At 42.3% G+C, this 26,035-nt stretch overlaps 1 protein-coding gene across 3 annotated transcripts in view; it reads left to right on the top strand.

The window, feature by feature from the left end:
- Positions 1-68: 68 nt before the first annotated feature.
- Positions 69-26,035, top strand: part of LOC131592063 (GRAM domain-containing protein 4) — a 75,476-nt gene continuing 49,509 nt past the window's right edge. For all 3 annotated transcript variants that reach the window (XM_058863320.1, XM_058863319.1, XM_058863321.1), the window contains exons 1-2: positions 69-293; positions 24,347-24,557. In XM_058863320.1, the coding sequence (XP_058719303.1) occupies positions 265-293; positions 24,347-24,557 (240 nt within the window). In that variant the 5' untranslated portion in view covers positions 69-264. The remainder of the gene's footprint in view (positions 294-24,346; positions 24,558-26,035) is intronic.

Here is a 26,035-nt window from a genome sequence, read left to right as displayed (position 1 = left end):
CGGGGGCGGGGCGGGCGCGCAGCGCGGCCCCGGCGAGCGGCTCGGGCGAGCGGCTCGGGCGCTGCGGCGGCTGCGCGGGGCGCTCGGCACGGCCGCGGCGGCGGACGGGCACCTGCTGCCGCCTCGCCCGCAGCGGCGCCGCGCTTTGTCCGGGCTCAGCGGGCGCGCCCGGCCCCGGCGGCGCCCGGCCCGGCTCAGCACAGCGGCCGGCGGCTCTCGGGGCGTCGCCTGGCTCCGGCGGCCTGGGCACGGTGCGGAGTGTGAATGAGAGTTTGCTCCGATTTCCGAGCAGGGTGAGTGCCGCGCCGGCCGGCTCGGGGGAATAATAATAATTACAGTACTACTACTACTAATAATAGTAATCTTTTTTTTTTTTTATTTTATTTTATTTTGCGGTGTCCATACCTTTACAGACTAACCCGGCGCCACCTCCCTGGGGTAGGGTTCGTACGGGGCGCGGTGCTTCTCACCACCCTCGGACGGGGACCCTCGGGAGGGGGCTGCTGTCTTTTGGTCCCTCCGTTCCCTTTTGTTCGGCTCTCCCGGGGCTGGGGGAAGGGGCGGACCGGGAGGTTGCGGGGGAGCCAACGGAGGTCCCGGCCGGTGGCGCAGCTGTCCGGGCGGTTGCGGCACACGGGACGCTGTTCCCGTGCGCAGGGGCTGTCCGGCTGCCCCCTCCCTGCTTCCCGGGCAGAGCAGGGGCCCTCTGCTCCTCCCCGCGCCCCTCCAGCACGGAGGAGCCGCCCTGGGCTGCGGGGACGGGCGGTGGCATCGCCGCCACCAGCCAGAAGGCAGCGGCTGTAGTAAACACAGCGCGTGGGGCGGCGGTGAGCCCGGTAAAGGTCGCATCCTTGTGTGCACACGCAGCCCGACCTATCTGGGCTCCCCAGCTGTTGTACTGGGGACGCTGTGGCGGCTGCCGGTGGCTGTCGCTGCTCCCGGCCGCTGGCTCTGCTCGGCGGTGTTCCCCGGCTGCGTGCAGGGATCTCCCTTGGCGAGGGAGCAGCGGCGAGCTGCGTCACACCCGCCTTCACCTCCTCCCGCCCCCGGCCGGGGTGGCAGCTGGGTGGCATCCGATTTAGCAACGAGGGCTGGCAATGCAGGTTCTACTGTGAGGTTTGATTCCTGAGCGGTAGCTGTGCCTGGCCGAGTTCAGGGCTAGCCACACGGTCGTGTTAAATAGCAGCCAGCAATGTACTGATTCCGCAGAGCATGCAGTGTCTGGATGCATCTTGGTGTGGGGCAATGAGGCACGGGAGTGCTGGAGCAGTAGAAGCAGAGGAATGCCGCTGGAGAGCTTACTCGCAAGGGGACAGAGAGAATGGCATGGTAAATGGCTGCTTTGCAATTCAGGCTGCCAGCCTGGACTCCTTCAGACAGGTCAATAGGTATGCGTAGATTTTGCTGCCTTCTGTGTGCTCCTGTGGGTCATCCCTGGGCTTGTGTGCACAAATGGGGCAAATGGGAAATCACAGCTTTTTGTCATGCTTTTGTGTCTTGCCTTGTTGCTGCAGCTCCGGAGTTTTAGATGAGTTGATGTGGTTATGGAATGAATGATGGACAAGTTCTCAGTATCACATTTCCAGTGGTGGTTGAGATGTGGGTAGGGATAGGAAATATTTAATAGTAGGGCTCTCAGGCCCCTGTGCTTTGCATCATCTGGCAAATCCTGCCTTTGCTTTTAACATGTGATAAATAGTTTCATTCCACAGAATTAGAAGTATGAGCTTAACTACTTTTTTTAATGCCATATTTAGTTATCAAATATCACATCTAGTTATTCAGGAAGGGAGTGCTTTTTTTAGTCCTAGTCCATCTTCTTCAGAAGCTGACAGTTAAGCTACTAGCTCTGAAACTGATAAAATACAAAATTGGTGTTGTTTTGGCACTGAACTGTGCAAAATTCCATGAAAGTCTGAGTTATGTTTCACTATTTTTCGTATGGTGGCCACAAGAATGTTTGGCTCATCCCTCTGCCATAATAAAGGTGGTTTTTGGGCTGAGATGCCAGACTGAACTGAAATGAGCCATGTCGTGCATCCTGCTCTGCAGGTAAGCTCTTGGAGCTGGTTTCGGATGGTGGTATGTGGGACTGACCTGAGTTCAAGTATCAGACTGATGGGTTTGGTTTTGGGGTTTTTTTCTCATTTAACTGTGGCACTATTGTGACATGATTTGTTCAGCATGTCCTTGGTCAGGGGGTGGTTCTCAAGCAGCCTGAGGTTGGCTGCTGCTGTTTGGATGTATGTGTACCACTCCTTGGCGTGGTACAGCTTCTGCTCTGGGTGAAGGTATCACCCAGGCTTTGACCTCCTGCTTGACATCTTGCCAGCATTGCTGTGTCCTGGTGACCTGACATTAGTACCTGTGGGGGGTGAGGAATTAAGTGCAGCAGTGGGGACAGGACAAGCTCTTTCATGGGACCTAGTTTCAAAGAGACTAGTAGAAGGGACATCCCAAATAAGAAGGCAAAATTAAGGGGCTGACTAGCAGCCCTGTTGTCTTTCCAGCCGGAAACTAATTCCCAATGATTCACAGCAGAAACTGTTCCCTGCCCCTGCCCCTTTCACTCTGTGAGCGATGTCGAGAGGTTATGGGTATGGGAGTTCATTATAAGAATTAATGGCTGGAGCACTATTATGTGCCAAAGAGATTCAGTGTTGTTTGAGACCTGGGGAAAAAAAGCCAAGCTGGAATACTATGTTTTGGCAGGGGAACCCTTGCAGTGTCTGTAAGTGATTAGTACTGCTATTAAAGGTCAAGTATAGGTCCTGGGTATGATACACTGTCTGTGGATACATACGAAGTACATATATGTGTGCTACATATATGTGGTGTGTCTTCAGCATCATTCTGGTACTGAAATATTCAATCCTTAACACAGAGACTTCAAACCTAAGGAGAGGCATTAACTGTTTAACCCCCAAAATGATGACAGATCTGTTGGAAGAATAACAAAGATCCCGTTTCTCCTTATTTTGTCTGCTGAAAATTCACTTTTTATTTTTTGACTGTATCACCACCAAATCTGTAGGGACTCTTGAACACCAGTCTGTGTTTTGTATAACATATGGTCCCATTAGCAATTTTACTGTGAATATTTCTTTATTTAAGGAGTAATAGATCACATTTCCTGATGTTTTATTTTTGTAGGTCTGGGTAATAAATACTGTTCAGGAAGGCATGTGTCAAGGGCAATGTATACCTCACTAATTCTTTTGGGTTAAAGTTATGTAGATATTCAGTGGTTTATCATGGTCTCTTCCTCCCTCTCATTACCCCCAGTATTTATCAGGCTTTGTAACGATACTCTGTAAATTCAAAGTCCTGAAAGCCCTGGCTACAGCCAAAATACTCCAGTATTCAGAGAATTCTGTCATCTTGAATTGGAGGCTGTCTTGTCCAAACCTGCATCAGGCTCAAATAAAGTACGCTATTTTCTAGCTTTATCCTGTAACACTGATTCAATTTCTTTCCTACACAAATTTTTTGCAGCTAAAGAATATCTGCATGGCAGCATCCATGCTAGGAGGAGAGATCACTTTCTCTAATGTGTTATTTTTATGACAAAGCATTTGATCAGAGGGAAAGCTTTGGACAGTAAGTGCTTCATCAGGGTTTTTCAAAACAGATTTTCTCTCTGCCCACTGCCCTTAACCTGGCAGGTTAATGCATGAAATAATCTGTGCACAGAAATACAACAGATGTAGTACCTCAGTCATAATGTTGCATGCTTTGAGGTTTTTATGCATTTTTGTCTTTGAAGTTTCTGAACTTGCAGATTTCCTCTTTGCACCTTCTGTTCATTGCCATTGCTATAGGACACACACAAACCAAAGAAATTAGTTTAGACCTTTTCCTAGAGGTCAGAATTTACTAAAAGACTTATAGTTTAGTTGCGAACTCCTCTTAAAATTTAATGACTTAGTGCTGCTTTTTGTTAGGACATAAGAAAATGAAGTAAAGAGTCTTTGAAGCTCCTTCAGACTTCATAAATATTAACAGGCTCTGTAGTCTTCAGAGAGAGTAGGTTCTGGATGTTTTTCTTCACCTTAATAGTATGGTTTCATTTGCACAGTAAATCTTCTTGTCTTGACTGAACTGAAAGAGCAGTTATCAGATGCAAATCAGAAGTACTGTATTTGTGGGTGGGAGCACACTTGCTGGGTTTCCCCTTCTCTCTTGAACATCCAATCCTTTTCCTGGTGCATGCTCTGGGAGAAGTAAATTTAATTCCCTGGCTTACAAGATGAGGTCTTCAGAGGTGCTTAAATGATTGAAAACACAGGTTTTTTTGCATATGAGGGTAATGGAAGGTAAAGATTCACAACTTGTTCACTTGGATTGAAAAATCTTTTTTATTTGCATCTTGGTTCACTATATATGTTTAATAGTTGCCTGTGTTAATGAGGAAAAAAATCCACGGTAATATACTCTAAACATGCCTTGAGAATACTTAAAATTGTCTCTAAGTTTAAAAACTAACTTTCATTTTAATAAAAACTGAAATTCCATTTAATTGCAGCTTCCTATAAATCCCAGGTTAGTGCAGAAGGTTTTCTGTGATGATCCATAAAGAACACTTCACCTGTAGACACATGTTAGATGAAGTTTGATGTGTTCTTTTAAAACCTGATCTAGGCATCTCATCGGTAATTAAAGAGAACTCATCTTTTTATTTTGCAGAATGATGGAATGACTGAGGTTAGAAGGGACCTCTGGAGATACCTGATCCAAATCTTGGCTCAGGCAGAGCCAGCTAAAGGAGGCTGCTCAGGGAGAAGTACAGATGGCTTTTAAGTATCTCCAAGGATGGAGACTCCACAACCTTCCTGGGCAGCGTGTGCAAATTCTTAGTCACCTCGACAATAAGAAAAGTGTTTCTTGATGTTCAGAGAGAACTTCCTGTGTTTCAGTTTGTTCCCTTTACCTCTGCCTCCATCACTGGGCACCACCGAGCAGAGCCCAGCTCTGTCCTCTCTACACCCTCCCTTCAGCTTTTTATATACATTTATAAAATCCTCCCCTTGAGCCTTCTCTTCTCCAAGCTGAACAGTCACAGTTCTCCCAGCCTCTCCTCACAGGAGAGATGCTCCAATCCCTTTGCTGGACTATCTCCAGTATGTCCATGTATCCCTTGTGCTGGGGCCCACAGAACTGGGCACAATACTACAGTTGTGGCCTCATGTTTCCCAGAATGCTTTAAAAATAAGAAACTTCTGAAGTAAATTGTGCATGTGGTTTTTTTTGGATGAAGGTCCAAGAGGTCACTTTGGTGCTGTAAATCACTGATACAGCTTCTGAGTGCTTTTGCCTTTTCATAGGAGTTGATGTTCCTTGTTTAAAACACTTCAGCATTTTCCTGATCCTATCAGTGCAGGCTTTGACAACTCTTTTGACCTGTGATTAAGGGATTTATGACTAGGTTTGCTGGCTACACATGCCTAATAAGCATAACCATTGGATGCTGAGTCACATGGGGACGTGTTTTTGGGGCATGTTGATACAGACTTCTCTCTGAAACAGAGCTCATTGCAGCTTTATAATGAACGTGGGCTTACATTTGTGAGGGCACATTCCTGCTGTGGGCTGGTTTGGTTCTCCAGCAGCTACCCTCGTACTCTGTTGGGGCTGAGCTGCCTGGCCCGTGGGCAGCTTCTGCATAAGTGCATTTCCCCAGAGATGAGCCTGGAGGTGAGCAGCTGTCTGTAGACTTAACCGAGGGAAGGCTGGACGGATGCTGTGTGCGTATATGGGTAATTCTGCAGTTGATGTTAAATGCAGAAATTGTAAACAGGGGCTTTATTTTTAGGTCAACAGGGTTTCTATTTTTAGGTGAGCACTTCTAGGTGGAGAATAAAGATGTTGGTGTAATGCTGCTAACAGTGGTCATAGACAGGAGGCAGAGAAAACAAGAAAAAGGCATAAAGCACAAAATATCACTTTATCCTTGGGTTTTTCGTCAAAATCCTTGAGAGGGGTTGCTAACTTCTTTACCGTTAAGAGACCCTGTGTGTTAATGTAGGTATGTGTAGCTGGTTAAGATAGGACTTTTTGAAGGTTTTTAAAGAATATAGCAAAATCATGTGTAAAAAGCAGTTGGCAGTTGCTTGCCTTCTCTGTGTCCAAATACCGTGGTTAATAGGCACCTTTCAGATTTTCTTAGTATCCCCCGAAAAGTAACTTCACAACATGAGAGGTCTGTACTTACCTTAATTGGAAAGAACAAAAACATAATCTTCATGCTGGCCTAATGCATGCAATTAATGACTGAGTGCAATTAGTTTCCAGCTGCTAAAACTGTCTGACCAGATCTCTTGACAGGACTATCAGCAGTTTGTACTGGTAGCCAGCATTACTAATGCTTGGCATTTTACCATGTTGTAAAAGCCACTTGTTCCTTCAATATTCATGTCAGGTATCAGGGTTACTGACACACAGTACATATCAAATTCACTGGTTTGGAAACTGACCAATTTTCAGAGATCAAAAATTAGTACCGGGCTTTTCAGTGAAGGCTACAGACAGGCATCTTTAGATGCTCTCAAGGTAGGATTTAATTCATAAATTAAAGTTTATCATTTGCTTAAATTTTGAAAACTGACTTCTTAAGTTAGAAATGTGTATGAAAAAGCTGACTTCTTTAGAGAATTTTAGCTTTAGAGATACCTTCAGAAAAAAAGTCCTCCAGCCTCTCACTGTGTATTTTACTACCTGAGGGTCCACATTCCTACAGTCAGAAAATGGTTTGGATGTTTTTCTTTCTTTCTCTCTGGATCTCTTCTCTGCATTCCCAGGTGTGCACAGTAACTGCTTTAAAATACCTTGCTGCACTTCTCAAGGTTAAAAGCATGTTGTAATTCCTGGGAAGTGTCACGGGGCTGCAGAGAGGTGTGCAGATTTCTAGCTGTCAGCAGTTTTTCAGGAGTGTCATAGCCATAGGGGTGGGGAAATGTGAAGTGTCTAGAGAAGGATCTCTTAAAATGTAGGTGTTTTTTGGACTTCACTTTGAGTAGTCCCTGCTGCTGTGTTGCAAGCCTGATGAGGATATCATTTTTTCCCATGTTATTTTAGAGTCAGGTGATGCCTGTAGCTGTACAGCTTCAGGGACCCACCTAGTTGCGTTAGGACTGATGAAGGTGTCTTTTATAGATGGGCAATATGATGATTTGCTCTTGCAGTTAAGGGATGATATTTTTGTTGTGTTTTTTGAGGTTTAATAAACATTTAAAATTGTAAAGTGAGTGGTTGTTTCTCGCAGTGTCTAAGCCTTGTGATTTATTGTAATTTGCTCCAGATCAGAACCCAGCGAACTGTATGGTTGTGTGCTTTGGGTAAAGCTGCTTCCCATGACACTTCTGTAGTAGTGGGACCACTGCCAGTATCAGATTTTGTTCCAGGGATAACCCAGAAAATGGGCAAGTTTAAGCTTTCTGAATTGTCTGGAGAGAATGGGATGTCCACTTTGAGTCTTAGTGATCTTAGCAGCAGAGACCAGTCTGAAAATACCAATACCCCACTCTGGGAGTGCAGGGAGCAATAGCCTGGGCTCTTGAGCGCTTTGTGAAATGCACAACTATTGCAATGAGATACCAAGTTGGAACAGGGGAAAAAAAATAGCATTTTAAGCATCCAAAGATGAAATGCAGCATACCTTCAGTGTGGTATTCCTTGCAGTTACATAACCCTGATGAATGTGACCTTTACCTGATTCAAATCAAGTGCAAGATGATTTGTAATCCATGATCCTCTCTGAACTCATTTTTGTGTTAGGGGCTTTCTTCATCTGCTCTCTTTCTCACCCTTTCCCTTGTGAGACAGGGAGTAGTGCCAAATTATCATGTTGCCTGCATGTACCTTGCTGTATTGAGCTGAGGTGTTTGATTCCCAGCAGCTGCCATCCTGTTTGTGTGGAGCAAAGGTAAATGCGAAATGTGGAACTTAGGAGCAGTAAAACATCCAAAGCATCCTCACGGGACTTACACTACGATGTCTTTGGACTGATGGGATCATCAGGTAACAGTAGAAACCATCTCTGTAGACTTCTAAGTTTTCCATCACCCTGCAAGGATCACGTCATTGGAAGGAGTAGGAAAAAGCGCAGTCTGTCTGAAGATATTCTTTATGTAGTCTGACTTTTCAAAGCATTAAACCACTTGCAGGTGTTATTACAGTTAGATTAAGTTTATAATTCCTTGGACTTCTGCAGTGTTTTTATCCAATATCTCATATTCCTTTAAAAGCCAATCTACAAAGTAACCCAGAAAATAGCTCCAAGTGTCTATGGTCTCAGCAGCTCTGTGGCATCACCTGTGGTTGTGCAATGGGGAATGCCCTTCCCAGCAAGTCCTGAACAGTGTGGTTGGACACATTGATCCTTTAGGAGAACTTCCAGCTGCTACAAGGTGCTGTGCTTGAAAGATTTTCATCAGGTGTAAGAGCTTCCTGGAAACTTGCAGTAAATAAAACTAATGTCAAGAGTTTTCAAAACAGTGCAGAAATGGGATCTCTGTTCTCTTCCAGTTTATCTGGAGCAAGCCCTTTTCTGTTTGGAAGAAATGTTCTGTATACAAAAGTTTTTGATACTTTTGAAGGGTTTCAGCCTATTTTGAAAAACTTTGTCTTCCCTCCCTGGCAGAGTTGCTTGTGGGACTTATGATTGTAGATGCATTCAACAGCTCTTTTTACCTTCAGTCATGGGAATAATGTGGGATAATTCCAACTTCCCTAGAAAACTATATTAGGCAATATTTTTACAGCAAATAAACTTTTTGTAAAGCTACTTCTGCTTCTTTCCTGTGTCTTCCAGTAGCAATCTTTCCCCAGTTTGAGGGCTCTGCCAACAGATTGCCTCTAAACGCTGAATCACTTATCCCTCTTGAAAATAAATGAAGCACAAATACCATTTCTTGGAATATTTTACTGGAGGAATGTGGAATTTACTTTGTTTAGCAGTTTGATTTTGCTTGGTGAAGCTCTATGGCCCTTGAAGTCCTCTTAAAGGAGAGCAAGGGCAGTATCTGCTTTTTGAGTATGAAAAACTGGCTGACATTTTCAGTCCCATTTTCCTGGTGCAGTGCAAGCCTGGCTGTGTCCAGTATCCACTTTGAGTTTCCCTTGGATGCATACAGCTAACCTGGTTTGAGACACTACAGGCATCTATTTAAAATGCATTTTGTGTTTTGTTGTTCATGCTTTGAAATTGCATAAATATGGTTTTCTTTAGCAGTAAGCTCTAAGTATTAAGCTGTTGTCTGTGACTCATTAGTCTATTGTTGGTGACATTTAAATCATGGAAAATCCTTCCATGCAGTTTATATTCCTTATTGTTGAAGCAAACTACAGCTGTTTGTTTTACCCTGAAGGAGGCTTTCTTCTCATCTGACTAAAAGTTCATAATAACGTCTGGGAACTAATATGAAAGTACAGCAGACCTCATTCATCGAACAAAGTATTTCGTGTGCATATTTAACTGTTGAACTGTTGTGTTAGATGGGTTTTGAAAACGCTACGCAGACTGACACAAAAAAAGTGTCTGTTTCCTTGCTTTTTTTACTTCCTCTTCTCATTTCAGAAGCTCCAGTGGAACAGTGTTTGTAGTTACACAGAGTGATGTTTTCTAGAACTTTCTAACCAGTGGTTTAGTTTCTATGGGTTAATACTACATTCTTGTGAAAGTCAGAAGGAAAGTCGGTTAAAGACACGTATACTTACTGGAAACACTATGAAGGGATTTGACCTTGAAGATGACTGAATGACCACAGATTGCTCAGTATCTGGAATGGGACATGTGTTTAGGAAACAGATGCTTTGCGTGGTTTTGCATGGTTTTGTGTGGTTTCTGAACCATGGAGGGAGCACCAGACACGAACTCTTGAGGTAGATCAGCTACAAGCGTGCAGGTTTTCATTCTTACAAGTAGCTTATTTTTGTTTTTAAATATGGACTTACTAGTAGGTTCAACTTCTAAAGTAAAAGTTATTTTGAAGAATGCAGTCATAACTAGCAATGTGATTATGGTCCAGTGTGCACCCTTGTGTAAGAATGCCAGTATGAATTGGTCTGACCTATTCTGTAGGCTTCTTAACTATATACCAAATCCAAAGACTTTTTTTTCTGTATGTATGTGAGCTCTTGGTCAAAGTTCTTAGTGGTGATTATAATACAAATCCAAGCCAGCTTCCTGATCCTGCTGTCAGTTGTGATTCCTGGGCACTCAGAAACCTTCACACCTACTAGAAAAGAGTCTTCTAATTTGGAAGGACTTGCTTTCATGCCTGCCTCTTTTGAAGGAAGAGTTTTAGTAAGGAGAGGTTTTTATTTTGCTTGTTACAATACATCTTTTGAAAAGCCTGAAGTCCCTGGTATGGTGTGGGGCATCAAAGTTGAGTGCAGCAATTAAAAGCTAGAACAGTTCCTGACTAAAACTGCTGTTTAGTTTCTGAAGCTTTTGTACCATCCAATAAATAGAATGGTTTGGCGGTATCCGTAGGAGATGAGCTATCCTTTCATTGTGTATTTACAGCTTTTCTTCTCATGCTGAAGACAGCCGGTCCCTGTTACTTGTCAGCTCTTCTTCCAAGACTAAGGTGTTGTTTAGAGCAGAATCCCATTTTCAGCCGTCCAAGTCCCTGCTCAAGTTTAGTCTGTCTGCCTAGATCCTGCAGCTGGATGCAGGCTCCAGATGTCTACAACAAAGAAATCCAAATATATCATCTTTCTTTTCCCTTTTTTTTTCCCTTCACCAAATTTGATGTTTTGTAATTTGCTTTTGGGCATATATTGCTCTGTTGATCCCTAAATCATTCAAGAATAATGTGGTGTGACTTTTTCTTTTCTTTCTTTTTTTTTTAATTAAAAAAAAACTTCTATGCTGATCATGTAAGCTAGTCAGAGGTTAGTGGGAGTTCAGTTCAGTGGTTCCATCATATTCTGCAGTATTGAGTAAACTTCTGACATTAATGCAAAAAGTCTTAGGATTCCAAGTTTCCGTGAATTTGAGAGACTGTATATGTTAAAACATTTGTGTATTATAAACAAAAGGCTTGATATCCCTATACTGGAATTTGAGCCTGACTTCTAATTCAGCTTTTGGGATGCTTCTTGGAAAGTGAAATCTATGGTTTAGGTTTTAAAATTCCAAGATTTAAATATGTGAATATTATTTAAGTAATTTGGAATAAGTTAGAGCTGGAAGAAATCCCAGTTAAGAAACTGACAGAAGTGCCAAAAGTGTTGCTCTGCCTTCATTTATACTCAGTCCCCACATTCTTTAAGGAGTTTTCATGAGGTCTTTGGAGGTCTGTGGGCGGTCTCTGGCTTCAGCTGGTGACATAGCCTCAGTTTTAACGTGAGCCACCACTGGCTTCTCTGGCTTTGACTTGGAAAAACACCAAACCATTTGGAAGGAGTGGTTGGATGAAGAGAGGTGGGATCTCTCCAGAAATCTCCTTTGTGGACTGAGGCAGCTGTGAAATGGGCCCAGCTGAAGTGGTTTTATGGTGGCAGGTAGGTGGATGGGTGCAAGGACTGTGGCTCCCTCCCTCCCTGCTCCTTGCTTCCCAGACATGAGTGCCTGGAAAGATACAGGCTGTGTACATGGCTCTCTGCCTCCGAGTACTTTGACCTTTGGACCCTTATCATTGCCAGCTGAAGTGTCAGCATGGCATAAATAAGTCAGATCAAGGAGTGTGATTCTGGCCCTCTTCCCAGCCTTAGAGACAGATGTAAATGCCATCCTCTAGCTGGCTTTTAACTTGTTTAGTCTGATTGAAATGATGACTGATATAATCTTATTTCTTGTCGTTTGGTTTCTTCACTTTGTTACTAAACTGTCTTCTGCTATCTTTGTGTTAATTTAAATCTATTTTGAGTCTGAAGGCTCAACATGTGCCAGGTTGCTATTTGCTGTCATTGGGTTTGGATTATTTTAGCAGCCTGACAGGCTTTGCGTTGTATCTGTGACATTTTGAGACAAGAAAGTACTGGGGTTTTTTTTTTGTAATAGAGCATGCAAAAAGTATGGTAATTTAGAGTGCTTTTACAGGCTTGGTTAATAAACCAAAAAGCTGATCCATGAAGTGCAGGCACCATTGGATTCATGTGTTACCCCATGTTTGGGATCAAACAGACTGATCTGGCAGAGTTATTTTTTTTTCCTTTTCCATGTGTTCAGTACATCTCATGTTGAAACCTGGTGGAGAACTTGCTAGTATGGCTGTTTCAAGAGAGAAGCTGGCTTCTCTTGTGAGAAATGCCACTTAGCATACATAAATACTTTGGTGGTGATGCCAGCAGCAGGTTCCCCCTCTGCAGAGAAGTGTAGTTGGGTTTGTTGATATGCCCTGCTTTATTTAAAGACTTGCTCTAAGATAATCTTGTTCCATTTGTTTCAAGCAGCTTCAGAAATGTTGCTGTTAGCTCATGTGCATAACTTTCTGTCCTCTACAGTTATGAGGCAATAGAATATGAGAAGCACCATTAAAATGTTAATTTTTTTTACAAATACGACCAAATTAGTATGAATAGATACACTTACGGTCATAACCTCAGCTGTTTGGTTCATTGTTAGGAAGAGGCTTTGTATCTTTCTTACAGATATATGTAAAGCATAATTTCTGTGTTTCCTTGAAATTATGGATTTTTTTTTCTATAGTTTTCCTTGACTCTATTCGTGCTTTAAGGAAGCCTCAAAATTGCTCATAGAATGTGGTCACACATCTCCATCTTTTGTCCCTGTTCCTGTGCCAGCCATGCGTGTGTGCCAGGCTGCTCCAGGTGGGGAGCTGAGCTGCTCTGTGTGTTTGTGAAGATGAGCGGGATATGATTGCTGGCTGGAGTTCGTTTCCAGCAGTGCTGAGTGTCTTGAGTGATGAGTTATTTTGGTTTTGTTTGCAAAATGAAATAGGTTTTGTCAACTAATAAAATTTGGGAGAAAATACAAGAATGCATGGGAAACTTCAGTAATGTCTTTTTTTTTTCCCCTCCCTCCCTCCCTCCCTCCCTCCCTCCCTCCCTCCCTCCCTCCCTCCCTCCCTCCCTCCCTCCCTCCCTCCCTCCCTCCCTCCCTCCCTCCCTCCCTCCCTCCCTCCCTCCCTCCCTCCCTCCCTCCCTCCCTCCCTCCCTCCCTCCCTCCCTCCCTCCCCCCCTCCCTCCCCCCCTCCCTCCCCCCCCCACCATTCTTTCTGAGGTTATTCTGCTTGCTCATAGGCTGTGGTCCCCATCTGTACCTATTGGTGGGGTGAGGGGACGTACTTTGCTCAGCCTCACCTCCATACTTCTCCATCAGTTGCCTATTTAACTCTCACTACAGCTGAGCATCTCTGTCAGCCTTTTCCTGGGCTGGACTGGTGTCCATCTTCAATCCTCTTCTTGGAGCAGTTAGTGGTATCACCCAAACTGGCTTTTTTGACAGCAGTTGATACTACAGGCAGAGGTTGCTGGGAAGGAGTGTGGAGGAGATGCCCAGACAACAGCTGCTTCTTGGAAGAATCAGGTTTCATAGCAGAGATTTCTACTGAGTTTTATTGTCCAAAGCATTTTGAAGTCAACACGTGAACTGAAAGAGATGCAGTTCTGGCAGAAGCCCTGAGCAGTTTACTCAACAACAGAGCTAACTTGCAGGATTAAGGTTCTATTCCTTAGGGATCTAGTTTCTCACAGGACTGTACCCTCTGCTCCCTGGTATGACTATACTAGCTGGGGGTTTTGTTTTTGGTTTTTTTTTTTTTTTAAATTTAGGATTTCTATTGTAAGCATGGGGACAAAGAACAGATATTCTGGTTCCTGTGGGAATGATGCAGTTTGAAATGTGAGAGAATAGAGGTTTGCTCCTGTAAGGAAGATTACCTTGAGCAGCAGGGCCTTTCAGTCTGGAGCCTGCCATTTCACTGGGTTAATTATTTAAACAAGTAATTGCAGTTCAGATATCAAAACCGTGTTTCGGGTACAGTGATTTCTTTCTTTTTACAGCAAATGTAACAGCAGTGCAGTTGGACTTACATAAAGGGTTGCAGTCAGGAGCAATGCAGGAGGGGTCTGTGATAACTAGAGACCAAGTTCAGTGCTTTCCTGTGCCACACAACTTCCCCTGCTATTTCCTGACTCTTCTATGTGGAGTAAAATATCTCTCATCTTTTGACAAGCTGTGTGGGTGGACTGAAGGAGGCTCTTTTCCAGAGTGCTGATTTCCAGCAGAGCTGCTGTCAGTCTGGTGGGAACTTGACCTTGACTTTTTTACTCTGTGGTAAGATTTCAAGGAATAGTTTATATGGCTTTTACAAGTGGCTGTATAGTACAGACAGTGCCAGAAATTAAGCTGATGCCTGAAGCCAGACTTAATGTATAAAACCTGATCTTTCTGTGGTACTCCTTCATTTAACTTAGTCTGATAAATCCCATGTTCGTGTGTTGTGCCTGTCCTTTTACACATTATTTATTCAAGTTTTTACACAGTATGTTATGCCCCTACATTTAGAGGTTGACATGATGAGTAATTGTAACACTGAAAACTTGTGTAATTCGTGGTGTATTCTAACTTTTTTCCCCTTCCCTCTCTTGCGAACTTGTAACACAAAGTTTAGAAGCATTTCCAGGTTTTTGTCAGGAGAAAGGGACAAGGAATAGAATGAGCAGCAGCTCTGCTTCTTCCATGGAAATGTCTGTGATTTGGGGATTATACACATTCTTTGTAAGCTCAGGGCCAGTATATAGTAAGGAAATAAAATATTCTGAATTATATTGATGGTTGTAATTGGCATGTGCTAGCTATGTCTTTGTAGTTCTTCATGAACTACATGAAGAACATGAACATGAACATGAACTACATGGAACAGCAATGTTGTATTTATCCACAAGGGGTGAAGTTAAAAATCTTTAATGCATTAACGTTATGTTTATAACTGTGTAGCAGTTGGAGAGCTACTGGTGTTTGATAAAATGCTCAGTTCTTTTCCTCAGCCATGTATGTCTTTTGATTTTTGTAGTCAGCATAACTGAAACACTTGATTTTTTTGCAACATTCACATTTCAGAAGGTTGATGAATTCTCAGATCAGCAGTAAGATAGTCGAAACTTGGAAGAACAAGTTGCAAAGTGTTGTACACAAAATTACTGCGTCTTGGGAATCTCTCACTGAACACTTGGATCCGGATGGTTTCACATTAACTGGATACTCATAAAGTTCTGGTGTCGGCTTCTACTGGATTGTCTCCCTAAATTGAGGGAAGACCCTCAAAATAGACCATCTTGCTGTACTCTGGCCCTTAGTCTTGTTCTCAGTGGAGTACCCCGCTAGGTATGTGATTTGGGCAGTATGAACCTGGCCCTGTGCTTTCGTAATGTCAGAAAGGTAGGGGGTTCCTTTTATCACTGCATATGTAACACAGCACTTGTAGGTCTGGGGTTCTTTGCCTGTTAGCTTGAGTAATTCCTTTTGTATGGCCTTGCCCTGAAATGGTGTTGCACAGGAGGCTTGGCACTGTGACCAAGGGGAAGTGTTTCTCACATGTGCAAGGTGCAGAGGTTGGTGAGGGCTGGGCTTCTCGTGAGCGCTGGTTGTGCTCTCACAACCAGCTGTGCTGTGGGTGTACGTGAACAGCGGAGATTCGTCAGGCTGCCGTCCTTAGAGCTGTGTCCTGCTTCACATGGGTACATCTTTGTTTATAGACACAACAAACAAAGAGGAGTGCATGGACATTTTTCAAAACTGGACAATGCTATGTACCTTGGCTCTGTTTTCATAGATTGCTGAGTGAGCTATGATCAGACACCCTGAGCTGATGAGGTACTTATTTCTGAGAGTCCTCTCGAAAAGATACCTTGGAAAGCTGTTCTCAAAGTATCTTTTCACACTTGCATTGCAGCTCATTTCTACAGTGTACTTTTTCTTAGCAGTACCTTCATTTTCTGTTTTATCTGTGGTTGCCCTCTGAAGATGACAAACATACAGTGGAGATAATGAAAAACTTGGCATCAAGTAACTTAGTAACTTGCCCTTTTTTAACTTGAAGGGATAGAATCAAAATTGTTCAGAGCTGGCAGGGCTCACACTTTTTCTTAATAGTCAGTAATTACGTTCTTAATAAACTTATTAGTCTGCATAAGATGCTCCTACCAGTATATGTACTTCTGACTTTAAAATTTATTTTAAAGTAGATTGTAAAAGACCAGCATTATTGTGAGTGTCCTGTCAAGTTAGACTTGTTGCAGTTTCCATTTGAACAGTGGAAGAGGAGATAAATGCAGTGACAGCTTAATCTTACCCTGTGTTGTGTCCTGTCCTTCTCCCCCATTTGTCACCCCCATATCTCTGTTTTTATAGGCAGAAGTTGTGCTTGCTTAGGGCAGCACTTGTTGTGTGTCCCAGCTTCTTACCTGCTGGAAGCCCTTCCAATTCTGAGCTGCCTGAACCTTCTTCTATGCAGAGGCTTTTGCTAAACTGGTGATGTTCATCTTCCTGTCTGCACCCTCAGCTCTACCCTGACTAGTAGACAAAACTCAGAGCAAGGAAGCAGAAAAAAGCCTTTTGTCAATGCCAAGCTGTGACAAACTCTTCCCTGTCCTTCAGAGTAGGGACTGAAGCTCTGGCATCCAATATCTGAAATGTGCCTTGTGGCAGCTTCATGAACACTGTCTTTAGGGTGAAGCTTTGCAGTTGTTTAACCTCATTTAAGTGCAGGTGGCTGCTGTAAAAGGATGCTTTCTCCCTCTGCTCACCACCACAAACATTTTCTGTGTGGGAGTAGCAAAATCTCCCAATAGTCTGTGCTTTCCTGAGTGAGACTGCATCCCTCTCTGCTCTGATTAGACTGACCTTGCCAGAAAACAAACACAAAAATTAGCTGCTCAGCAATGAGCTGATAAACTGCATGAGTGATCAAATGACATAAAGGTTGTGGCAGAAATTATGGGGTTGCTCCCTCTGGTGTCAGCCTGTTATCTAGTGGGCTTCAGGCTTTGCTGGGCTCCTTTGGGATTGGGATGGGAACACAGCAGGGAGAAAGGAGGACCCAGTGGGTGACCAGGAAGGGACAAGTTCATGTCAGCAATAGCCTTTATCGTGACATGCCATCCCATGCCACAGGATATCTGTCATGGCTTGAGCTGGTGGCTCCTTCAGTCCATGCATGCTGCTGGAGATCCTCTCTGCAGGCACAGTCTTCATGCAAGGCTTTTTGTGCAGCTCTTCTGGTGGCATAGTCAGTGTCTCACTTTTATTTTCTCCTGCACAGGCGCCCTGAGGAAAAATGAGTTTTATCTTCCTTCTTGGGAGTTAAAATTGTCAATTTACAGACAAATTAATTTAGCAAAGCTTGCTAATTTCAGGTTTCACAATGAGAGATAGAGGTTTCACAATGACAGAAGTGTGCATGGTGGCTATGATAGCAGAAGAGGTGTTAGGGTAAGTGGGGAGTTAAGGGCAAAGATACTCAGTGGAAACAATTACTGCCTTTTGTTCCTTGACACATTGGGTACAATCTGGATAGGTAGGTGTGTGTGTGGTAGGTTTTGGATTTTTATTTTTTTGTGAACCAGTCCACCCACAGTTTTCCAGTGGTGGTGAAGTCAAGGCCCCCAGTTTCAGCTCTCTTGGACACTGAGCAGCAGCTGCCCCTTCTCCATCCTTCTGTGGAGGGTCACTGGTGCTGCTGTCTCTGGCTGACTGAAGGGCCAGTCCCCAGCCAGGTGCTTGAGGGATTAAGGTCTACAACTGTGCAGGAGCTGAGCAGCTCATTTTGGGAATGTTTGCATTAACATTTTTGCCAAATATGTGTGACGTACTGTCTGAGGAAGGGACAGAAGAGAACCCTACAGCCCCAAGCCACCATGTTCTGTCTCCCCTCTTCCCCCAACCCTTTTGTTTGCAGCAGCCAAGCTGAAGATTTTGAAGACAAGTCACTTTTACTGTGCAGTCCTGATTTGTCTCCCAGGGAGCTTAATGCCGTGAGCTGAATGACTCGTTACTCTCTTTTTGGGGGAAAAAAGATAGATTTTAGCGTAATGCATATTCATGAAGCCGCATTATGGTTGCTGTGACAACCTCACCAGTCGAGGTCTGTATGTTGAACTTCCTTCTCCAGTCCCCATATTGAACCATAGAACATGTTACACAGCTCTCCACTTTTTGCTTCCTCTCTTCCTCCTCCCAGTCGGTGGACAATTCAAATTGTTTGAGTTGATGCTTAATTAATAGCTGCATCTGTTTAAGTCTGCGACACCAAAGCACAACTTCCTGGTGGTTTCCAAACTCTGTTAACTGAGTGTTTCTTTGCTGGGAGTCTATAACCCAGAGAAAGTGATTCTGGTGGGTTTTTTTTGTTCATCTCCCTTCAAACTTGAAGGCAAAATAATCCTGAGTTATCCTGAGTTACTAAGCATAATGTTTCTTCAAAGGTAGCCTGATAACTTCATCCATCATGAATAAAACAACCCTCCAGAGTCCATCCCCCTAGTCTATCTAGTCTATCCCTGTCTAGTCTAGTCTGTTCCTAGAGTTTTAAGGACTCCTGGCCCTGAAAGGAGGTTTTAGTAGATGTTACTCAAAACCAGAAAGGAGTTTGTTCTGGGTATGTTATGACTCTGAAGCCAAGAGTGATGTAATTGGAGGAAGACTTGACCAGACTGTGACGCTGAGGCAGGGAATATTATTTCAGGATGGACCTGTTGTGATGAGTGTGGGGAGAGCTCAGTTTGAAGACTTGTTTGCATGTTTGTTGATGTCAGAAATTGAGGGCACTTGCGCAATGCATGTAATTTTCAGACAGTGTTTGTAAGCTGCTCTTGGCCAATCCAAATGAATGTTTGGCCCAAAGTATTGCAGTCTTGGTTTCCAGTGACAAATGATGACATCATTCTATACTGAGAACCTAAAATGTTGTATTGTCCTGGATGACCTCAATCTCATATTGGGGCTGTTCATGAAAGGGCTGTGTTGAGTGTGAGTTCTGGCCCTTCTGTCTGCTAAATGTCCTTGTTGAATCAAGTTTAATGTAAAGTTTTCTTGAAAGGTGCGAACTTCACCTTTACAAAACCATTCCCTGTTGTTCAGCAAGAGGTGCTGTGGGTTAAGTTCAGCTTTCTTCATGGATGTGAGCCTTCTGGAGAGTAGTTTGGGAGAAGTCTATGCACAGGGGGAAGAAAAGTATCCTTTTTTTTTACCCTGTGCTCTAGGATGACCCTGCTGGAGTAGGGAGGTTGGACCAGATGACCCACTGTGGTCCCTTCCACCCTGACCCGTTCTGTGATTCTGTGAAAAGCTGAGCAGATGAGGAGCTCTCTAGCGCAGTTGATCTTTCTCTGGTTAGTTTCTTAAATATTAATGAGTACGAAATGTTCAGAAAGTGACTTGAAATGAGATTCCATTCATTAAAATGAGAAATTGGGGGGAAAAAAATTCATGTAGCAAGAGGGAACTTTTTGCACAGAACATTATACAGACAACTCTGCATCTGTATTAGGCTTAGATATACTCGTTTTTCCATCCAGTTTCAGTTAGACATGTCTAGAAAAGAATGCACCAAGCTTAATTTTCAGTGTATGTGGATGGATTGAATTTGTCTTGTGTTACTGCTCTCACATCAACTCTCAGGATATTATTCAGGAGCATTTCAGTGTAGAAGTAATACCAAAAGTCATCCTGATACTTTCCACGCCCTTGGTTTGCACATCCCTTCCTCATGATAAGACCAAAATGTCCTGGTGTTGACAACAACGTCTGTATTTGTTCATCCACACAGCCTGGCTTTTCTTGAATATCGGGGCTCTTATGTTGGACTTCTGCAGAAATGTATTTTGAGAATGAAAGAAAATATGAAGGAGATGGAATGTAAAGATGAGAACTTAGGGGTATGCTAGATTTTCAGGTCATCTACAGCTTTCTGAAAAGCTGTTTTTCTACTAAAATGAGCACGAGTGCTTTGAAGGTTACTGTACTGTGTCATAGTCTTGTAGGGCCTTTTTGACCTGGGATGCAATTCATCCATGATGTTTTAAGTGGTTTCTCTGTTTGTTTTCCCTCAGGCTCCAGACTAACACTTGCTGAGTCAATGCTGTTTGACTTGGTGTAGCAGGTTTGTGTTTTGTTAACAGCTAAGGAAAACTGACTGAACCCTCTGTTGCGAAGCAGGGCCCTTTCTCTAAAAAGTGCACGTGAAGGTTTAGCTGTTCTGTCCCTGCCAGGTCTGCCAGGCCACAGACTATACTTGTGTAAAAACTAAATGCAATAACAGAAAACCAAAACGTAAAAACTACTTGTAGGAGACTCTGGGGTGGGTTAAGGCAGCTTTCAGACAGCAGTGGTGCATTGGGTACTGCACTTTCCTGAGTTCCCTTGGCATCCCAACCCCTTCCACGTTCATGCAGGAGTAGAAATGGGGTAGCAGTGGCACGAAGGGGTGGGAGGGCTGTTCCTGTCCACAGGAACACATCTCATAAACAAGTCCCCCCACATGGCAGGGGTGGCTGTCAATATTCCCTGGAAGCTGGTTTCTGCTTACTGAAGCCTCTCTATAAATGTAGGCTGAAAAATTTCTTGTAAGTCTCTTTATGATTTTTATGTGAAAGTTTGGGAAAACTTGATTTTTCTGTTATTTATAAATTTGGAATGTGAGTGTATGTTGATTTTGCTTTTTGTGTCTTGATATATTAATTTAAAATAAAGATCTGACAGTTGTTTGAGAGCTTTACATATTAGGTCACAATAAAGTTATCTCTTCCCTGGCCCTCTGTAAAAGCAATAAAGCTTCAGGCTTGAAGGAATTGCGTTAACTGGTAGATATTAATGCCAATTAAAAAGAAAATCTCTAAAGGTTATTTTAGCTAGGAGGCTTTTTAAGCATGGAAAAAATAGACGTTTTCCACTTGATTATTGTCACATGTATGACAGTGTTGGGAAATGGCAGTGTGTAAAATGCATGGAGTTAAAATACTTGTATTTTTATTAGAGTGTTATAGTATTTGTTGATGGTTAGTTTGAAAGCAGAGTGAGATGTGGATCTGCCTTTGCACTCTGAGCTCCTCATGTGCAGAGGTGCATGGTGGTTTTGATGTAGTGGGTATGAGGAGTTCCTAGAAACAGCTTGAAACTCACAGCTGAACCAGCTGAGCTCAGAATGGGTATTTGGGTAGGGATGGGTCCAGGATAGGTAGCTGGGAGAAGGTGAAGGATGAATAGCTATGATGGTGAAGCAAGTGGTTTGATACTTAGTTACTAGTTACTGTATTTTACAATAAATCTAATTCTAGTTAAGATTCTGGTCTTTCATTTTACAAAAGCTTCCTCAAGCTTATCTAAATTTGATTCAAGTAAGTTGGAATACAGAATCTCCAAGAATCTTTTTTTCTAGTGAAACTGCTGAAATGTCACCATGAAAAAAAAGTTGCTGGTTGCAGGAACAGGCTGCTGACATAAAAAGCCTGTCTTAAATCCAGCATTTGGCTGGAGGCCAGATAATGAGTTTTCATAGAAGCTTGTTGGCAAGCTTACATTTCTGCTTAGGTTAATGTAAAGTAACTGTAAGTAATTTGGGAACCTGGTACATGCAAAACAATTTTTAGACAAAATGATCTTATTATTTTTAAATTTTAACTGAAAATATTTTTATAAACCAGCTTCTTTTACTTCAAGCACTTTAGAAATGCCTTGGAGTGTGTTTCTCTACTATGTCCTCTTCTAATGGTTAACCTACTGAATAATCCTTTAAAAATATTAACCCTCATAGCATATCTGTCAAATCAGAATTTATGCTGACTTCATTCAGTGGAGTGATTTAATTAAAGGTTTGCCTTTTAAAAAGTCTATATGGTAACATACGTAAGGGTAAATCATCAGCTTTTTGATTAAAAAAAAAACCATGTAGATGTAGATGTTCATGGGTAATCTGTTGGCCAGGTTATTCTGTAACCTAAGGCTAAAATGCATGAACCATCCTAGGATGAGAATGGAGTTCAGTTTCCCAAAATGGTGCCCATCCCTGGCAATTATGCCAGTAGGCCTTTTCACTGTCCTTGTGGCTTTTTCAGTCTTCATTCAAAGCTTGATGGTAAGGGCTGGAGATGGCTTTGTCTCAAGATGTTTTGGATGCTTCTCATTTCTTACGTGTGATAAGTGAATATGAATTTATGCTAAGGGAAAGAAAGCTGAATTCTGATCTTGAACCATCTGTGGAAGTGCTGGATATACCAGGCTATAAAAGATGTCCAGATGCAGCCCTGGTCTTTGAGGAGCAGTGGATAAATGTGGTTTTAACAGGAGGATGCTGAGGACTCCTCTTTCTGTCCAGGACAGCAGTGCTCATCTGCAGTAACTGTTCCATCTCTAAGAGGGATTGAGAAGATGAGGGATGCATGTTTGTCTTCCATCATTATGGACTGATGGCTGCCAACCATGCCAGAAAAGAAGTAACACTCTGCCATGTTTTGTTATTCCCATGCATTGCTGTGTCATCAGCAGTGACATGATGAACAGACAGGATTTGGTTTCCAGCTGCTTTGCTGTAGGTCTCTTACATGGTATGCAAATCCGGTTGAACATAGATGGAGATCATTGTGATGGGAGAGAGAGCGATACAATTGTACTGGTGCTTATCAGAGATTTAAACTTCCCTCATACCATTTGTTCCCTAGTTGCTATTAATAGTAGGGCCTAGAGATATTTCTGGATGTGATAGCTGACAAGTTTCTTCATCAAATAGTCAATGAATGAGCAAGAAGTGTTTCTATTTTAAGCATAGCTCTGACAAGTAAAAGAACTTCAAAGAATAGCTGTTCTTAGAAAATAACCTTGGTGTGAGTTATCACAAGTGTTTCTCTATAAGTAATAGATTAAACACAGGGTTACAACTTTAAGCATCTCTGATAAAGGAAGAATTTTGTGGTTTTTTATTTTTTGCCAGCTGTACTGTAAGGGGTTTGTGTTAGTTTAAAACTTCTGGGTTTAATTGAAAGGTGCTAATAAACCTTGGCAGAAGTGCAAACGAAGACATACTTGAAGGAATGATCTGGTTTGAACTTGGTGTGAATAGTCACTGCAAAAGTGTTAGGGTAAGTGGAGAATCCATACGGAAAGTTGAAGAGCTCTGTGGAAAAGAGGTTTGTCCTAGGGAATGAGAATTGCCTTAGGTGCAAAGGCTGTGGTAGCAAAATATTTTTCTATCTTGCTCTTTATTTTTCCTCCTGAAGTGACATGTGTCTGAATTCCAATTTACCTTTGCACTTTCATCTCACCCCGTTGTCTGGGATAATGTGCCATGGAGCTAAGCATGACTTCTAATGAAGAGGATGGTAGTGCTGACCATAGAGGACAAAAGGGTAGTACCAGGAACAAGTGCCTCAAAATAAATTTCAAAAAATCCATTTGCTAGAGCATGGCATCATACGCCAGATGAATCTGTGTGCTGAAATAATAGTGGCTGTTTTGTTATAAACTGACAGAGCAGGGACTTGCTGGAGTGACAAGATCAAGGAACTAACTGTTGGGTTTGCCTTTTTTTTTTGTTTAAAGATGGAGCTTGGGACCTTTGGTACAGTGTGATTCATTGAATGGGACCAGTTTGGCAAGTCCGGTTTAAATCAGAAATTATACAGTGCAGTGTCTTGAAAACCTGTGATTACAATGAGGTTACGCATATAAATTGAGCTTTCTTCTGTTGTCTTTTAAAAAGCAAAATGTTTCTCCTAGTGAAATTTCAGGGGTATACAAGATAGTCAGTTGTGGCAATTTTAAGGATTTTGGCAGTGTGTTTGAATATGATTTATGGGTCTGTTACAGCTGTCTAACTTTTGGTGAAATCTTCTGCATGGATCTGTCTTTGGCTTTTTTCAGTTATCCCTTGGTACTTCCTGTTTTCTTAGCCTGAGGTTGTAGTGAGATATGATAGCATCCTTACTCTTTTGCTCTGGTTTGTCCAGGAATTTAAAAGTGTATGAAGCTTAGTGGATTTTCCTGTTTTTGATTAGAAGCATCACAAATTGAAGAATGTTGGCTTATCAGCTAAACTTTGTTTTTGTTTCAAGTAACCTGTTAGGAACTGACTTGCTAATCTTCCTTTGGAGTGCAAGTTGTTAGTTTCTGCCTATTCTGACTTGCTTTAAAAACTGCCAGGAGAGAGAGGCCCTGATAGTTTGGGAAGAACGTAAATGATCAGCTACTGCAAACCAAACCATGCATCTCCTACATGGTGGAAAAAATGCCTGTTAAAAAGCTAAGCGTGTTTTTCCTCCAGTGGCATTTGGAACTTGAAAGGTGGAAAGGCACTTGAAAGGTGGTAGGGAGTAGTTAGTGATAAGAATATGTGTAATTTGATTCACTGCAAGCTTTCTAAAATACTCTTGATTTTTGATCTTGCAGAGACTCCAACCGTCATGTTAAGGTAAAGCAGAAGAGTGCAGTGCTGAACATGCTAAAGAAGTTGGACAAAATAAGGTTCAGAGGTCACAAGAGAGATGAGTTCCTTGATTTAGCAGAGTCTCCAAATGCTTCAGACACTGAATGTGGAGATGAAATCCCGGTGAAGATACCTCGAACGTCAGCTCGAGACAATGAAGAGTTGAGAGACCCTGTAAGTACTCCATTTAGGTATTGTTATACTATGTTTTATAGTTTTCAGGGAGAAAAAGAACAGAACTTAATAATTCTTTATCCTTCTATTGCGGTTGTAACACTTGAAAATTTGTGGGCTAGGAAGTAGCTTTCCAGTAATAGGCTTCTATTTTGTGGAAAGATCAATTAATTTCTCAATATCAGAGTTCCCTGTCCCTACTTCTAATTTTAGATATTGTGAGTTCACAGGTTTGTTAACTTTGGATGTGCTTCTGAATGTTCTCTGGTTTTTGTTTTGTTGAATTACTAATGAACATGTGAAAAAGAAAAGGCAACTTTTCAGTCTGAAGAGCTCAGATCTGCTCAAGTGGCACTGTCTAGGACTTTGAGGATAAGACTTCTGGTTGCTTCATTAGTGTTAGAGGGTCACACCATCTTCTCCACTGTAGTGTTGTAACCAGTAGTGCTTCCATGCAATTAGAGCTTCCATGCAATTATGTTTAAACTGGTGATACACTGCTAAAACATTTTGGTGCTCGTAAGCAGAAGCACAAAAGCAGACATACCTTTTTCAAAGACACTGCTTCAGGAAAAGTTAAATATTGGAAAAAAAGTAAAATAAAATCCTTCTGTAACTGTAAAAAAAATGGCTGTGGATCCATGAGCTTGGAGTGCTACAGTATTAATTTAGATTTGTCTGTGTAATTGTATTGTAGAAATGAGTTGGAATTCAGAATTTATATCACCCTATGAAAACTTACTGTGAAGTTTTTATCCTGAAAATGTGATCTTACTGTTCTCTGAAGGCTCATTTCTAGGAGGTGGGGCTTGCTCACATCAAGCTGTAAAACAAAAGATTTTAAACTGTATATGCTTATGCATGTCCTTTGGGGTTGCAGCTTGTATCCAGTTCCGTAGCTGTTAGCTTTTTTTTAATTTAAGCGGGCTTTCGTTGTACTACATACAGTTCTGCTTATAGAGAGCTTTTTTGCCAGAATGTTTTTCCTATGATCATGGAACAAGCAGGTGGTAATGACAGAGCATGTTTTGGTCACAAAAAGCCTGTTATATGTAAATCCTCAAGCTTCTCAGACAAGGAAGTCTGTTCAATGCTGTTCCTTTGCTCTTACTCTACTGAAGACATCTGTCATTTGTTGGGATGTAAATATTGTGTGTACTGTTACTAATCTCTTCTGCTGCCCTTCCAATGTGGTATTTTGTGAGTTTTTTTATAGGGAAATAATGACTTATTTTCATTAAACTAAAAGCTTTATATTTTGTGTGGGTATATATTAGATGTCTTTTTGTATTTAATCAGAAGTGTCTGGATGGCAGAGTTATAGGCTACAGAAAGATCTGTCTTAAACTCCAGGTACTATTTTCTGTATTTCTTCAGGGGAGTAGTAGCTCCTGGGTGGCATGGAGGGTAGCCGAGGCACAGCAAGGTAAACTTGTAGTTTTGAATAATTATAAAGCCTTAACAGCTACACATCTGTA

The sequence above is a fragment of the Poecile atricapillus genome, chromosome W, assembly GCF_030490865.1.
Source record: "Poecile atricapillus isolate bPoeAtr1 chromosome W, bPoeAtr1.hap1, whole genome shotgun sequence".
NCBI lineage: Eukaryota > Metazoa > Chordata > Aves > Passeriformes > Paridae > Poecile > Poecile atricapillus.
This window is presented reverse-complemented; position numbering and strand designations above follow the sequence as displayed.